The sequence below is a fragment of the Trametes versicolor genome, assembly GCF_000271585.1.
Source record: "Trametes versicolor FP-101664 SS1 unplaced genomic scaffold TRAVEscaffold_4, whole genome shotgun sequence".
In the NCBI taxonomy this organism is placed as follows: Eukaryota; Fungi; Basidiomycota; class Agaricomycetes; order Polyporales; family Polyporaceae; genus Trametes; species Trametes versicolor.
Genome location: NW_007360324.1, coordinates 2,348,987 through 2,364,468, shown reverse-complemented (window position 1 = coordinate 2,364,468; position 15,482 = coordinate 2,348,987). Strand labels below are relative to the sequence as shown.

General features: G+C 57.6%; 4 protein-coding genes across 4 annotated transcripts; 3 read left to right on the top strand and 1 right to left on the bottom strand.

Annotated features, from left to right (window-relative positions):
• The first annotated feature begins 1,882 nt into the window (after nucleotides 1-1,882).
• Nucleotides 1,883-2,866, top strand: TRAVEDRAFT_28262 (uncharacterized protein). The gene is made up of 3 exons (XM_008037946.1): nucleotides 1,883-2,239; nucleotides 2,292-2,641; nucleotides 2,700-2,866. The coding sequence occupies exons 1-3, from the start codon at nucleotides 2,045-2,047 to the stop codon at nucleotides 2,722-2,724; spliced, it is 570 nt and encodes a 189-aa protein (XP_008036137.1). The 5' UTR covers nucleotides 1,883-2,044; the 3' UTR covers nucleotides 2,725-2,866.
• A 313-nt stretch (nucleotides 2,867-3,179) lies between these two features.
• TRAVEDRAFT_57912 (SNF2 chromatin remodeling protein) lies at nucleotides 3,180-10,193 on the bottom strand. The gene is made up of 18 exons (XM_008038299.1): nucleotides 10,171-10,193; nucleotides 9,906-10,107; nucleotides 9,164-9,858; nucleotides 8,809-9,110; nucleotides 8,640-8,758; nucleotides 8,251-8,585; nucleotides 8,017-8,198; nucleotides 7,910-7,964; nucleotides 7,351-7,861; nucleotides 6,659-7,297; nucleotides 6,199-6,604; nucleotides 5,828-6,145; nucleotides 5,628-5,776; nucleotides 5,358-5,571; nucleotides 4,736-5,302; nucleotides 4,292-4,682; nucleotides 3,763-4,236; nucleotides 3,180-3,706 (listed from the first exon to the last, which is right to left on the bottom strand). The coding sequence occupies exons 1-18, from the start codon at nucleotides 10,179-10,181 to the stop codon at nucleotides 3,433-3,435; spliced, it is 5,844 nt and encodes a 1,947-aa protein (XP_008036490.1). The 5' UTR covers nucleotides 10,182-10,193; the 3' UTR covers nucleotides 3,180-3,432.
• A 429-nt stretch (nucleotides 10,194-10,622) lies between these two features.
• TRAVEDRAFT_146456 (Clavaminate synthase-like protein) lies at nucleotides 10,623-12,696 on the top strand. The gene is made up of 5 exons (XM_008038781.1): nucleotides 10,623-10,871; nucleotides 11,120-11,196; nucleotides 11,253-12,196; nucleotides 12,249-12,270; nucleotides 12,319-12,696. The coding sequence occupies exons 2-5, from the start codon at nucleotides 11,121-11,123 to the stop codon at nucleotides 12,684-12,686; spliced, it is 1,410 nt and encodes a 469-aa protein (XP_008036972.1). The 5' UTR covers nucleotides 10,623-10,871; nucleotide 11,120; the 3' UTR covers nucleotides 12,687-12,696.
• A 298-nt stretch (nucleotides 12,697-12,994) lies between these two features.
• TRAVEDRAFT_146453 (uncharacterized protein) lies at nucleotides 12,995-15,481 on the top strand. The gene is made up of 5 exons (XM_008038780.1): nucleotides 12,995-13,554; nucleotides 13,609-13,840; nucleotides 13,893-14,610; nucleotides 14,665-15,032; nucleotides 15,097-15,481. The coding sequence occupies exons 1-5, from the start codon at nucleotides 13,333-13,335 to the stop codon at nucleotides 15,327-15,329; spliced, it is 1,773 nt and encodes a 590-aa protein (XP_008036971.1). The 5' UTR covers nucleotides 12,995-13,332; the 3' UTR covers nucleotides 15,330-15,481.
• Nucleotide 15,482: the final 1 nt, after the last annotated feature.

Sequence of the window (15,482 nt, the reverse complement as noted above, 5' to 3'; positions counted from 1 at the left end):
GGCGAGGGAATAGAACACCCGGGGGGAGATAAGGACTGTGGCAGATTGGGCGTGAGTCAGGTGAGGTGATAGCAGGTAAATGCGAGATACCTTATGGTGGAGGGCGTTTCCGACCGGGCTAGTAGGTTAATAACAGAGATACGCACGGCGGAAGCCAATCTTGTTAGATACGCTCGATCGACTGCGACCCCGGTATCTATACCGGCCTGGTCAGCGAATGGGGCGTGCCCGCTGGCTCGCAAGTCGGCTGTGTCAGCTGCACAGCAAATTGAACAGTGGGCGTATGTATTCAACAGTCGATACTAGACAACACTGATGAGAGATCTCAACAGGTTCAATCCATAGTAGTAAATCGAGGGGCTGGCGCTGCAGCCAACTTGAACTTCAAGTTGAATCGATAGTCACCTCGACTCACCGATGTATATGAGACAATCATGGAAGCGGGCTGGGTATGCGTGGACCTACTGCTTGAAACATCGAAGGAAACTAAGAGATCGCGACGCTGGGTATGGGTGTACGGAGTGTGTACGGTAGGTGTACGGTCTTGTACGGTGTGGAAAAAGAACTTAAGGTTTGGTATGGAGGGCGCTTTAGTAGACACTCTCAGCTTCTCCGAAATTACTCCGGTTCAAGCGCCCGCGCGATATCGGGGCCCCGGCGCGCGCTAGTCGATCGATTCGACTTGTTCCTGGCTTGCATCGCTTCTTCGACAATTATCACAGCTATCTACCTGCCTTGGAAGCTTGAAGGCCTTGCGGATATTATATCATACTGGGACTATATGGTCAGCAGCTACTCGGAGGCAAGGACAATTGCGCCCAGAGAGACAGGAATGGATTCACAGTAAGGCGTGCTTCTTAGACTTGACCTACTGGCATCTCACACGTTTCTGTTCAATAGATCGTCGTTGACTCGCTTGAATGAAGACGTTCTACTGTGCATCATCGAGGTCCTCTGCTTAGCAAGCAGGTGGGACGATCTGAAAGCGTTCTCGCTGATCTGCCGCGCGATCCGCCTGGTGTGCGCCCCGGTGATCTTTGCCCGGTTTGAAAACTTGAGGTGTCCACTTACCGTGCCGATGCATTTCGACCTGTTCATTCCTACCGGTACCCGCCAGCATGTGGTGTATGTGCTCGTATTTGTCTCACAAACGGTAGACTAACACAGGAAATGCTCCAGATATCTCGCGCTTACCGACTGGTGCGAAAGCGCAGCGGCGGAACAGTCGCGGAGGGGCGCGGTAAATATCAACTATCCGGCGGCGTGCAATAGATTGGATACCGAGGAGTTTGGAAAACTTCTTCACGAGATGCCGCAGCTACTCCGCTTGACGTTGCACGGTTTAAGCGACGATGGAATTGTGCATGGCGTCGCCTGGGCAGCGTTGAAGCTGGCTATGTCGGTCCCTACGTTGAGAGAATTCAACCTTCGCCGACATCTCTTTTCTCCTCTAACCTTCACCGACGATCCCACCTTCGCCCCGCCGCCACTTGCTGTCTTTCGCTATTCCATGCCCCATGGCCGACCGGGACCTCGCGCTTACCATACGGAGACGGAAGCACTCGGGTTCGTTCTGGGCAAGCTGCGTGCTTCACTCGAGACACTCGTCTTACCGAACGAATCGGCGCCCTACCACGCCTTAGGAGCAGCAGAGTGGCCTCGGCTACGCTCTCTGGAACTGTATGGCGATGCGCCCGTTGCGGCGGCCCATGGCCATGTCCCCCCGTTGATCTCGGTCTTGCAACAGATGCCGCAACTCCGTTCCTTCTGTCTGAAGCTTGCTTGCGATGAAGGCCAAGTGCGACGGGTGCTGGTTTGGCCGCCCCACGCGGGTGTCCCGTCAACTCCCATCTTGCCAGTTTTGGAAACGCTTACTGTCACATATCCTAGCCTCCAGGATCAGCTCTATTCCCGTGTGTCGTCCTCTATTCGAAGCCTTTCTTTAGACGGCTTCACTCCCTATCTCAGTGATCTATGGCCCCAACGTTATGACCAAAGATACTTGCCTCCGTCGCGGCGTACTCCAGTTTTGCCCGCGTCCGAAATGTTGGCAGTCCTAGGTCGCTGCAGGTCCGCCCACCTTCACACTCTCAAGATCGAATATTACGTGGACTTCGCGGAGGACGAGCTAATATCGACCATCGCCACAATGTTCCCGGATCTCGAGTTCTTGCGCCTTTGCCGGTACAGAGCTCACGTCCGCGACCAGCCGGGGGAGCCAGAGGCTGAATGTGCAGACGTATGTCCTTTCCACGCGCCCGGAGATGTAGACTTACCAGCATGTGTGCCAGAGAGTCGCAGGAGCCTTAAAGCGGCTTACCAGACTGCGGACATTGCAGGTCCATTTGGATGCTGTACACGCTCCGGACCCTATCATAGGCCGACGAGGTCTGCAACATTTCGAGGACGAGCATGTATATCACTACAAGGGAAGACTTCGGGCTTTAGCGGCGCGGATGGCGGAGACCCTGGCGCCCGCTGTGCAAACGATCGCAATGCTCGTACCGTCTGCGTATTCGCCGTCACAGCCGAGGTGGACCACCTTTCGCATTCTCCGACACGAGGTCAAGAACACGGAAGACGGGGATACGGGTGGCTCGGATATACCCAAATTATCACTTGTCAGTGACGCGAGCGAGCGGTGCGTATATTTTAGATGCGCCGTTTCCTCCAGTCGCACTAACATTGGTGAACTGTAGTTATTACTCGTGGCCTGAAGAGTAATGGTATTGAGATGGAAAGTAGTCGTAAGTGTCCCAACAAGCATTAGCGAACACCGATGGGGAGCAGGATAATGTGCTTTGATGGGAGGTTGGGTGACCACGGCAACTTGGTGGATTCGCACGCGCGCGGACAGAGAAAGACCCCCGATTTTCGAATGCGGAGCAAATCCTGCTTGTACACTCAACTCGCCTCAACAGTGAGGTCACTGCATACAGTCGTGGAGGCTTCCATTCCCGCCAGATGCGTGGAGAACGGGATACTTTGGTTCCTCCTAGCTTTTTGCGACTTCTCTCGGCTTCTCGTGTATATCTAGCTCCTGAATGCGGAAAACATGTGTTCCACGCTCCTCACGTCCTGTGAAGCTCAGTTACTGCGCAGCCGTACAAGATTTTTTTTGTCACGCCACAAAGAAGCTCGCACTCAGTACTCAGCATTGACCGTATGATGGTGGAGAGACAATTTAAACAGAGCTTTCGAGAAAGTGGCATCTCCACGACATGCATGAGTACACAGCTACAAATCTGGCAAGTTACAACTAACTCTAAGTAGCGCGTAGGCCAGGGCGGACGGGGGCGATTATACTGTATTATACAACTATTGGGGGAGTACAGCTACAGAATACATTGGGTCTACCGGTTCGTTGGTCTAATCCGTGGCGACGGTCCGAAAGCGTTGCAAACGATGAACGAATAAGATATGGTGCGCGCACTACTGCTTCCCGCCCAGCGAGCTCATGAAGCTCTTCACGTCCAGCTCCTGGTACTCCTCCTCGGGCGGGAGGTCCTCCAGCCCGCGCAGGACGTTCTTCGCGCCCGGGGGCGCGCTCGGGTCCTTCTCCTTCTTTTTCGCGGCGGCGGCCGCGTCCTCCTCTTCTGATGTGCGCTTGAAGAGGTCCAGAACGAGGTCCGTGTCCATCGATGACAGGCCCGCATTCTGCTGAGTAACGACCGAGTTCGCGATGTTGAGCTTGAAGCGCTGTAAGCTAGAGACGATACGTGAGTACTAGCACAGAGTTCAGCGTGCCTACTGAACACATACCCCATGATCTTCTCTTCCAGAGTGCCCTTGGTGATAAGACGGTACACGTTGACGACCTTCTTCTGCCCGATACGATGCGCACGATCCATAGCCTGGAGGTCCTTCATCGGGTTCCAGTCGTGCTCGACGAAGATGACCGTGTCCGCCCCAGTGAGCGTGAGGCCCAGCCCACCAACATGTGTCGTCAGCAGGAGGCAGTCAATACTCGGGTCCGCGTTGAAGGTCTGCACGATCGCGTGACGCTTCTTGGGATCCGTCCCACCGTCAAGCCGCATGTACGTCACCGCGGGCATGTGCTGCTTGAAGAGGTCCGTCTCGATGATGTCGAGCATCTGCTTCATCTGGCAGAAGATGAGCACGCGGTGTTGCGAGAACGCGCCGTGGCCGGTCTCGTCGGTGTCGACGAGTTCGGACTTTGTCGCGTCACCGGTTGCGCCAGCCGCGATACCGATACCGCAGTCGACGAGAAGTTGGCTATTGCACAACATCAGGCTCGAAATAAGATAAGTATTGAGGGCGATAGACGTACCGAAGCGCAAGCAGCTTGGGGGCATGTTGGATGTCGCTGAGGTCACCGGTCGATGAATGAGCACCGCAGTTCGCAAGGGCCTCCTTAATCGCCTGCTTGTCACTCTTGAGGACGAGCGCAGGGTGGTTGCAGAGCTTCCGGAGGTACTGCAATGACTGGAAGATGTGCTGCTGCTCGCCGTCCTTCTCCTTGTGCGACCGGACGACGTCGTCGACCTCCATCTTCGCGCTCGACTTGGAAAAGTCGTCGTACAGGAACTTCTGCAGCTCAGACAGCTCACAGTAGTAGTCCTGAATGATCTTCGGGGGAAGGTCGTTGAGGACGTCTTCCTTGAGCCGCCGAAGCAGGAAGGGAAGGACTTGTTTGTGCAGGGCCTCGAGTGCGAGCGCAGCTGGGGAGGGTGTTAGGAACGCAGTAAGCGGTGTGAAAGGAAATGATATTTACCCGCTTCGCCTGTCTTCGCTTTGCCATCACGATTGGAGAGGATCGGCTTGCTGAAACGCTCATTAAAGGACGACTCGGTACCGAGGAAGCCGGGCATCAGGAAGTCGAAGAGGCTCCACAACTCCAGGACGTTGTTCTGGATAGGAGTACCGGAGAGGATGAGACGATGTACGGCCTTGATGCACTTGACGGCCTTCGTCAACTTAGTCTTCGCGTTCTTGATGATGTGACCTTCATCGAGGACGCAGTAGTGCCAGTTGATGTCCTGCAGGCTCGCGACGTCGTTCCTGACGACCTCATACGAAGTAACCACGATATCGTAGGACTTCAGCTTGGGCAGGAGCTTGTTCCGTTCACGAGAGTTCCCGGTGTAGAGGACCGGCTTCAAGTTCTCCGCGTACTTCAGGATCTCATAGTACCAATGACCCGTGAGCGTCGGTGGGCACACGATGAGTGAAGGTAGGTGCTTGGAGTCGGGGGCTTTGGTCTCCTTGTACCTCTGCGCTCGCTCATAGTGCTTGCCAGCCAGGATGCAAATCGACTGGAGCGTCTTGCCGAGACCCATGTCTGCATATGATGGTCAGTGATGAAGCTCCTTCAGTGGAAACCGCTCTCCACTCACCATCACACAGGATGCCGTGCAACTGGTACTTCGCCAGGAATGCAAGCCAGTTGACACCCTCCTGCTGGTACTTGCGCAGCTCCGCCTTGATCGCAACGGGGATGTCGTACTGTTGCACCTTGCTCCCGTCAAGGAGCTGTGTGAGGAACTGCCGCTCCTCCTCGCGTCGTTTGAGCAGGTCCTCTGGGAAGTTGGTGGGATCAGGAAGGCCAGCCTGTACATGCATCAGCTGCTGTCGCATACGCAACGCAATGTATAAGATGCTCTTACCTCTAGCGGAACCATCTTGACCAGCGAAGCGAACGTGTTCGTCGCGGTGGCGCGGACGTCATCGTCGGGATCGCTCATCCGCCCTAGGACGGGTACTACCATGAATATGACATACGGTAACGCCTTGATGTCGAGCTTCTGGACGATGTCTGTGTATGGAGTCAATATACATGACTTTGCATCTTTGAAGAAACACGCACGGTATATCAACTCGATGGCACCCTGGCGATTCGATAGAACCGACGCGTCACCAAGGAAGGGTACTACCTGTTCGATCACGTAGCGCATGGCATCCATGGTCAAGACGTCGCACATGGTCGAGAAGCACCGCGCTGCCGACTGCCGTATGATGGCGAACCGACTCCTAAGAGCCAGGACGACGTGCGGGAAGAGCTCCGTGAAATGGTGCGAAAGCTCCTCGTGGAAGGTAGGGACGACGGCCTCGAGCACGCTCAGGGAGTCGATCACATCCTGCCCATGCTGCTTCTCGAGCAGCTCGTCCATCTTCTTCACGGAGTCTAACAAATTCGTCAGAGAACCGTCAAGCAAGCTCAATAGTTCGTGCACCAACCTGTAGCGCACGCGCTGAGCAGACCTCCGGCCATGGACTGCCACATCTTGGGTACAGCCTGTAACAACCGCGGACCAAACTTGGCAGAGAGCTTCTCGAAAGCGAGCCTCGCACCGCGACGCGACAACCGCGCCTTCGCAGGGTCTTCGCCGTGCTTGTCACCGCCGTCCTTGCCGTTGCTAGCAGCCGCAGAGGCAGAGGATGGCTTCGTGAATGACAAGACGCCATCGAGGATCTTCCTGTTGTACAAGAAAGTAGGCGTCTGTTCGACATCTTGGCACAGGAACGTGCAGAGGTTCTTGACAATCTTGTCCGGAGGTTGGCCGAGGTCGCGCTGAACGCAGAACTCGACGAAGAGCGCTACAGCCGCCGCCGAGTGCGTCTGCAAGTCGAGGTTCTCCTCGGTCTATAACACAATCGTTAGCCCCAATCTCAGACAGTGTCCTTGGGTCAAACTCACCTTGATGCTGTTCATGATGCCCTTCACGATCGGGCTGACCTTGTCGGGCGTACTCTTGAACGCAACGAACGCAGCCGCAAACGCCGCGGAGACGCGCACGTCATACTGCGCCTTCACCTCAATATAGCGCTCGATGCTCGACACAACCTTGAGCCGCTTCTCCTTGATGATCGCAAGCTCGCGCTTCTTCGTGCGCCCCAGGCTGTCCTTGAGCTTGGTGAACATGTCCCCGATCGCCGCGTGCGCGGTGTCGATCGTGAAACAGCCCGGCTTCGTGCCCGTCACGTCGATGTCCGTCCCGAGCAGCGGGATCGCCGCTTGCGGGAGCTTGCAGTCGTACGCGAACGACTGCAGCAGGTTCAGGCACTCGCCGTGGATGCGCGCGAGCGTCAGCGCCATCTCGTGGTACGCAGCTGGCGGGTCCGCCTGCAGCCACGCGAGCGTCTTCTCCGAGAGCTCGAGGGCGAGCGGGGAGGCCTGGATGAGCAGCGGGGCGCCGGGGGCGGCGCGCGTGTCGTACTCGCGCGCCCAGCACTCGGAGATGATTGCTGCGAGGAACTTCTGAAGCATGCTGGCGGAGTCGATGTAGTGGGTCAGGATCGGCTTGAACATCTCGTCGACCGAGAAGGATTGCTCGCTCTGCTTGAAGCTTCGTTAGTTGCATGTATAGAGCGCGCACTATGCATACATACCGTGAGCGGCCAGAAGGCAATAATGTACGCCAACGCAGAGGAGGCAGCTAGCCTGGCTTGAATCACGACCTCGATGGTGATGAGGGAAAGATCCTGCGCAAGCATGTTCTTGTCGACGTTATGGCGCTCTGATGGTCCACCGCTGTCGGTACCGACGGTAGGGTCGTAGAAGCTGGACGCATCCAAAGGTAACCCGAGTGGTGTCATCAGCACCGCATACCACTCCAAAAGGATTGGTTGCGTGACGCAAGACTCCATCCACCCTGGTGTTGAGCTGAGGATGGAGAGCGTCTCGCGCCATGTGGCGAGGGTCGCCTGGCGAATGTCCAGACGTTCCTCCACAACCAGATTCTGGAACAGCAGGCGCAGGAACGGCACGGTGATCCACGCTCGCGACAGATGCTCCACAGTCATGAATGTGTGCAAGGTCTTGACGACGGCCAAGCGTACGTTCGCGATCGTGTGCCGGAAGAACGGGAATAACGTGGGCGCAAGAGTGGTGATGGGATGTCTGAGAAGTTCGTTAGCCACAAATCTTGCAGCGATGTAAATGACTTACGACCGCGACTCGTCCGCAATGATCTCAATGACGTGGGGGTATGCGACTAGTTGGCCTGTGCAGCATGTAAGCCACAAGCCGCCGTGAGAGCTCAAATGCCGACTAACCTAAGAGATCCATTACCGCACCAACGCTCGAACTCAAATCGTCCTTCATGTCTCTTAGACAGCTCCAGAGAACGGCAAGTACTCGTGGGAGTTCCTCCGGTAACCGCCTGACGAGGTAGGCCGCTACAGGTAGCAAACACGACGACGCAACGGATCGCACATCGTCGTCCCGATCTCCTAGACTTCAACACATCGTCAGCAAGCAAGTCCATCTGCCGTCACTGAAATACTGACCCGAGGACCGCAGCATCGACCACGCCCCTCAGGACCTCCTTCCCGTCATCAATCTCCATGTCGTCGTCTTCCGGGATATCCATGCTGACAAGGTCACTGCGGACAGCGACCTCATATTTGATGCCGAGAAGTCCGGCATGACGGACTTCCCAGACGTGGCCTTTCTCTGCATGAGCGTCCTTCGTCTTCCCGTTCGTGGGTTTAACGGGGATAGGGAAGTCCTGGCGGATCATCTGAAGCAGGACGTTGTGGACATGTAGCACTGATCGGCGCGGCATGTGGAGAAGGAGGGAGGCGAGGGTCTGTGAGACCGTTTCGCGCACCGGCGCTACGACCTATTGCAATACGACGTGAGTGCTTGCCGTGGTATGACGGTGAGTATGCTGTACCTGATCAGAGACGAAGTCTCCAAAGCGGTCGAGAACGAAGATGCACAAGAACCTCACAGCGAGATCATTGCACCACTTCTCGTGAGCGACGAGGTTCTCGTCCCACTCGATGTCGCCCGCTGGAGGTACATCAGTTTGTTTCCTATCAACATAAACCACAGAATCTGACCTCTCATGCCGCCGTACTTCCCTTGCACCTTCAGTAGCTCTCGTAGCGCCATGGCGGCACCATGACGTACTTCCCAAGCTGCACTGAACAAATCGACCTCAAGCAGCTTGACCAGGCCATCCCAGACCCAGCACCCAGGCTGAACCTCGAGCGCCTTCGACTTGCTCTCCGTCTTGGGCGCGACGGCGCCGCCCTTTGACGGGTCGACGACGACACGGTCCGGCGCAGGACCATCCGTTGGCGACTTAGGGCTGTCTGTACGTTTGGGCGCAGACTTATCGCCGTTGACAACCAGACGAGCTCTAAACGCTCGGGTCAGTGACTCGAAGAACGGTCGAAGCTGAGAGCTGCGCACTTCGCTGGTCCTGCGGACGCAGCCTGAAACTTCGCGTTGGCGCCCTGAGACGGCGGAGGAGCGGCGACGACGGCCGCATTCCCCGGTTTCCGCTTGCGCTTCAGTCGATTGCGCTCTCTTGCGGATAGCGCTGACATGTCCTCCGGCGCGGGTGTCGTGGTGAGTGAAGGTGCGGCGGGCGTCGACGACTTCGACCGTCCAGCCATCGCCTCCTCCTTCTTAACCTTAACGTCGACAGGCTCTTCGATTGGCGAGATGGGCACGGACTCGTCCTCACTCTTCACTGCAGGACTCGTCGGCGGAGCCATCTCGACGTCCGGATCTGCGTCCTCTGCGGCGAGCTCCTTGTCGAGGTCCATGTCGTCCGCGCCGCCGACGCTCTCGAGGAAGTCGAGACCGAGGCGCCCCATAGCCTCCCTCCGCGCTTTCTTAACTTCGTTCGAGTTCGCGAGAATGCCTGTCGGCTTGATGAACTCCTTGCCGGAGGAGGCGAGGAGCAGCGTGCCCTTCTCCATGAGCTCGCGCACGGAGAAGGACGGGAACTCCGGTGCGGGTAGTGTGAGAGATGCACCGTAGGGTTTCGCCTCCGCGCCTGGACCGGGCGTCCAGAGCGGGACGAGTGAGAATATCTGTGAGAGCGCAGTGGAGGCTGCCGTGCGTGTCTCGTGTGATCGGGAGTGCAGGTATGGAAGAATCTATAGGAAGTTAGCACCTTGTTTGTCTACGTGAAACAAGCACTAACTCTTGCCAAAACGGCCATCAGCTCCGACCACCCGGAGGGATCGCCGACGGCCGCATGGTGTCTGTTGGTCTTTACATCGTCCTCGACGATTGCGACGTCGCTGATGACGCTCTTCGCGGCAAGTTGAGCTAGTTGTTTGGCAGCAGTGGTCCTCACGGACGCAGAAGACCCCGTATCGAGCAGGAGGAGGAGCCGGTCCAACCTGGTCAGCACCCGCGCGTAAGCCCGCGAACGACGTGAGCTGCCGAATGGGATGTGGGCGCACCTCGACGTCATTACGTAAACCGGACCGCCACCCGGCGCTGAAGATCAAAGGCAGGATAACGGGGAATTCTCACGCTCCCGGGGCCACGACCACTGCACCTTATATCATCTCTCGCTTGTGACGAAAATTTGACACAGTCACGCGTGACGCGTCATCCCTCGTCACCTGGCGCTCGGGCCACATCTGCCAGACAAAAGGTAGGTTCTCCGGCGGGGCACGCTGCGTATGTAGATGTGTTCTAGCGTCGCTCTATTATCTCGTCGTTGTGTTTTTGATGGAGCAGAGGCGGGTGTTGGACGTTGCGTGCCGCGTGGCGAAAGCAAACCTTCGACCAACTCGAACGAGATGGCGTGCCCGTCACATCGTCACATATCAGATCTCTTCCAAGATGATCGCCAAACGGGGACGCCGCCACATCACCCGCTGCATCATTCCCCAGTCTCCGAGTCCCTCACCTTCCAGCATTCGTCCACTCTCGCGTACTGGCTCAGGTACCGGTGCTCAGAGCAAGGAGGACGCGACAGCAGGCGCGGGGCAGGAACACAACCTGTGTCTTCCTTGCTGCGGAACAACTACAGGGCGAAAGAAGGCTGGACGACGTGCACAGCTCACCCCGGGGTCACGGGAAGTTACGTATGGCCAGGGCTTCGTGCTTCTTCGGACGTAGTTCCCACTCAGAAGTTGATTTGTAGGCCGCTAAGGTATGTGCGAGCTAGTCCGTTCCTGAGCATACCGCCGGGAGATTACCGTCGCACTGTGCGCGCTGGTAACTTCTCGGGAACGTTTAAGCTGAACGGTGCACATAATACCCACTTAATGTCATAAGTCAACTCGGAAAGAGCGTCTATGACAAGCGAGCGATGTCCTGCTTCGCAATGGGAGCGAAGATGCAGGGGCACAGAACTTCTCCACCGGACCCTGTAGCGCTCATTGCCTCTTCGTGTCCCAGGATGCCTGCAGGTGTTCGTCAGGCATTCCTGGCTTTTGCGGAACAGTTGCAAGACCACCTACACCTAAATACGGAAGGTAATTAACGTATCTCACACTGCATCTCAACATCCCTCTGACTTCTACCATGTCAGAGATTCTCGCATGCGACAAAACCAGTGCAGACACGCTTATGCACGCCGCTCACCTACTCTCGGGCGATCTGCAGGCGTCGTCATCGCAGTGCGGCGCCGGCAACACTGGTCTGGAGGACTTGCTGAAACACGCCCATGCAGCCATGGCATCGAGCTCCACGCAGCGACTTCGTGGATGGCGACGCGTCTACACCGATGCCTGCATTCTACTAGCCTTCGGGGACGTGCTGGATTTCTGGGCCTCTGGAGAGGCTACGCGCGCGCTTTCAGCAGTCAGCCACCTGGATCATGCCATCGTGATAGCTGGTGCGGCGGGGGACGGCAGATTGGACCTTGTCCTCGACCTCATCGAAGGAATTCAATCTGAGTGCCTTGATCGCCCTGCCGCTGGCCGCGGTGATAGCTTTTTTGGTGCACCCATACGCGACACGCCTGCAGTGACGCCGCGGAGCCTTCCCACTGCACAAAACACTGTTCGCTGTCTTGACGCGCCTCCTTCCCTCGCCTCCTTCCTCTCTCGGCATTCACAACAACCCTTCGTCCTTCGTGGGTTTCTTGCAGACTGTCCGGCGCTCAATGAACATCCTTGGGGTTCGCTCGACTACCTTCGTTCTGCGGCAGGGCCGGGACGAGTGGTACCTGTCGAGGTAGGCGGCGATTATCGCAGCGATGACTGGACGCAGCGGATGATGCCCTGGGAGGAGTTTCTCGCCAGCATCGACGACGTGCCTTCGGCTGAGCCGCGTCCTGTGTTATATCTCGCGCAACATAGTCTGTTCAAGCAATTTCCTGCTCTCCAAAACGATATCGTCGTACCAGACTATGTGTATTCTTCCCTCGACCCGCCGAAGAACTATCCGCAGTACGTTCCGCCGAGCAACGAGGAGCAACTCGTGCTGAACGCGTGGCTGGGCCCGGCAAACACGGTGTCACCTGCGCATACTGTGAGTACTTTGTCAATACTGCGTGGGGAGCTCGTACTGAAGATTAACTTAGGATCCGTTCTTCAATGTCTATGGTACGCCCACCGGCGATCTGACTTTATAACATGCTGAACCCCGCGCAGCACAAGTGGTAGGCCGCAAGACGATATGGCTCGCACCTCCGGAAGCGTCGTCACACATGTACTCGTATCCTCCCCCCTCGTCGCACAAGGTGCATTCCTCCGAGGACAGCAGCGATCAGACACCACGTAACCCGGCCGCTAATCATGAAAGTCCCTCGATGAGCAACACCACTCGTGTAGACGTCTTTCCCTCATCCCCGGCAGAGTTGGAGAAGAGTCATGCGGAGTTCCCCGACTTCTGGGACTGGGTCGTTCCGGCTGCGATGAGTGTAACACTTGAGCCGGGCGACCTCCTTTTCTTTCCTCCCGGGTGGTGGCACGCTATGCGGAGCGAGGAAATGAGCTTCTCGGTCTCGATGTGGTTTTGACATCATGAAGTTTACACATGTATCACTCTGTGTTAGGATCGCTGTATGCAGTAATGTACTAACTTGTTGGGAGTTTGCATCCGTGGGCCCGAATTGTCGTGGACATTTATGGCGTGCCGGCGCCTAGTAGCACCGGAGTAGACGCAGCTTTCCTACAGCTCGGGCGTCTAACTCGTTCTCCCTTAACCATCTCGAGCTCGTCGTCCAAGATGTCGAGCAGAGCAGGCGGCCTCTACGGCGGCATTCAATTCTCGTCGACCAAAGCATTCGCATCCTCTCAAGCCCCAGCTATCCCCGCACCTACACCTATTTCTGAGAAACCGGCCACAACATTCACCGCAGCACCCACCGACCCAGCGGCGCAGAACGCGCCCGCGCCCGCGGGCAGCGCGACGGGCGAGCCCAGCGCAAGCGCAAAGGCCACAGCCGGTATTCTTCCACTATAGCATCGCCGTTGCAGAGCGTGTTGTTCACGAGACCATCCGTCCATGCCTCTCCTCTCCCCGATGGCCCCCTCGATCTCGGCACGCCAGGATGGTCCGCTGCCCTGGCGTTCGCGCCCACGCGCAGGCAAGCTCCCAAGGCGAAGCCGGCCGTGCCCCGGCTTCCGGTCGGGGCCTCCGTCACCGTGGCAAATGCAGCGGGAATGGCTGCTGCGACTATATCCAGTACCGCGGTCGTTTTTGCACCGCCGGCGCTCGTGGAGCCGTCTACAAGCAAGCCGGAGGCTCCTCCTCAATCGGGGGCTCCCGGCCAGGGATGGGGCCGCAAAGTCAAACCGCCGTCTATGATATTGGACGATGACATCAACGGCTTCAAGTCTCAAAAGGGCGGAAAACGCGAGGGTGGCAAGAAGAAGGGTAAGAAGGTGCGTATCTCCTCTTTCTCTTCCATGACAACGCCATTGAAGGCAGATATCTAGAATAAAATACAACAAGCGCTTGTTGTTTGGGATCCCACTGAAGTTTACGACCCAATGCGGCCCAACGACTACAATGAGTTCAAGATGTGGCAACGCAAGGAGCGTGAGGAGCGCCGGGAACGCGCCCTGGAAGAGAAGCGACGCGGTGAGGACCGCAAGCGCATCCGGCGCAGCAGCAGTTACTCGGACAGTAACCGCAGCGCCTCCGAAGACGAGCGTCCTCGCAAAACAGGTGAGTATTGCACTCTATCCATAAAGGTTTCATTTATAAACTGTTTTGGAAGGTCGCTTTGAAGAGCGAGAAGAGGCGGAGGAAGAGGATTATCGACCGCGCGGCATAGGCAGTTCTTCGTCGACCACCCGCCCTCCGCCGGCACCCATGCCCGTCGACTTGTCCGGAGACGAAGCATACCAGCGGCGTCTGGCGCTATCCCAAGGCATCCGGCCTACCGAACCCGTAGGGCCCAGCTTCACAAGCCCGCCGCCTCCCTCGTTCTCGTCCAGCTCCGGGCCTTCGTTCTCCAGTGGCCCCGCGGCTTCCTCCTCATTTTCCACTATGCCACCGTCATCTTCGTTCACACTGTCAGAGGGTGGTAGCGATGACGTCCCCGGCCTCGGCCATGCTCCTTCCGCGTTCGCAGCGGCGCCTGCACCACCGCCTGCAAATGCATTTGTGCAGTCAGGTGAAGAGGCCTATCTCCGCCGCTTGGCGCTGTCCCAGCAGGCCGCGCCGCCACCTCCTCCGCCTAATGTACCCAGCGCAGTGCCCTTCATTAGTCCTCCACCGGCATTTACACCGTCCTTCCCTCCTCCGGCCGTGCCCCCTTCGCCAGCAAGCGCCCCAGTGCTCACAGAAGACAAAGTCCGCAGCAGCAAGAACGCCGCTGCAGCGATCGCCGCACGGCTCAGCGCGCTTGCTCCCAAAGGTGGATTCGCGCCTCCCCAGCCTGCCAGCGCCGGCTCAAGCGCTCCTCCCGAAGAGAGCTCCGAGTCTTCGAAGAAGTAAGTGGGCCAAGGCCCGCATCGTATACATGTGCTGATGCTCCCTCTTCTAAGACCGGACCCACACAATTTCGCCGCGCGCCTCATGGCGAAGTGGGGCCACAAGGAGGGCCAGGGTCTAGGGGTCGACGGCACGGGCATCGTGCACGCGCTGACGGTCGAACAGGTTGCACAAGGCAAGAACGGCGGCAAGGGAAAGGGGAACAAGGGGAAAGGGAAAGGCAAGGGCAGCGTCCCCGCGGGCCCCCCTGCGATCGGCGCGGCGCCGAACGCGGCGAAGATGGGCAAGATCGTGAACCGGAACGAGGATGCGAAGGGGCGCGAGGACCGCGAGCGGTTCGGCGAGCCGAGCCGCGTTGTGGTGCTCACGAACATGGTCGGGCTCGAGGATGTCGAGGACGAGGAGCTGAGGGAGGATATCGGTCAGTTCTCGCGCGGGTTCAATTGCTTAGACCTGAACGCTGACGGTGTATTTCATGCGTACAGGCGACGAGTGCTCGAAGAATGGCACAGTCGAGCGGGTCATCGTCCACGCCGTCTACCCGCCCCAGGAGAACCCCGAGGAAGCAGTGCGCATCTTCGTGCTCTTCGGCGGCCCAGTTGGCGCGTGGAAGACCGTGCGGGAGCTTGATGGACGGTACTTCGGTGGCCGAAGCGTCCGCGCCCGCTATTTCCCCGAGGCTCAGTTCAATGCGGCTGATCTGGACGGGCCATTGTAAATGACGTCTCTGCTGTATACGTCGCTGTGGTTGTCTGGTGCTTTTCTGTTGTTGCGACGTGGTCCATATCTATCTGTGTTGTACGCATGGCATGAAGCAGCGTCTGCTACACCAGCATTAACGTCCACATGTCCGACAGCGGCCTACGAGTTA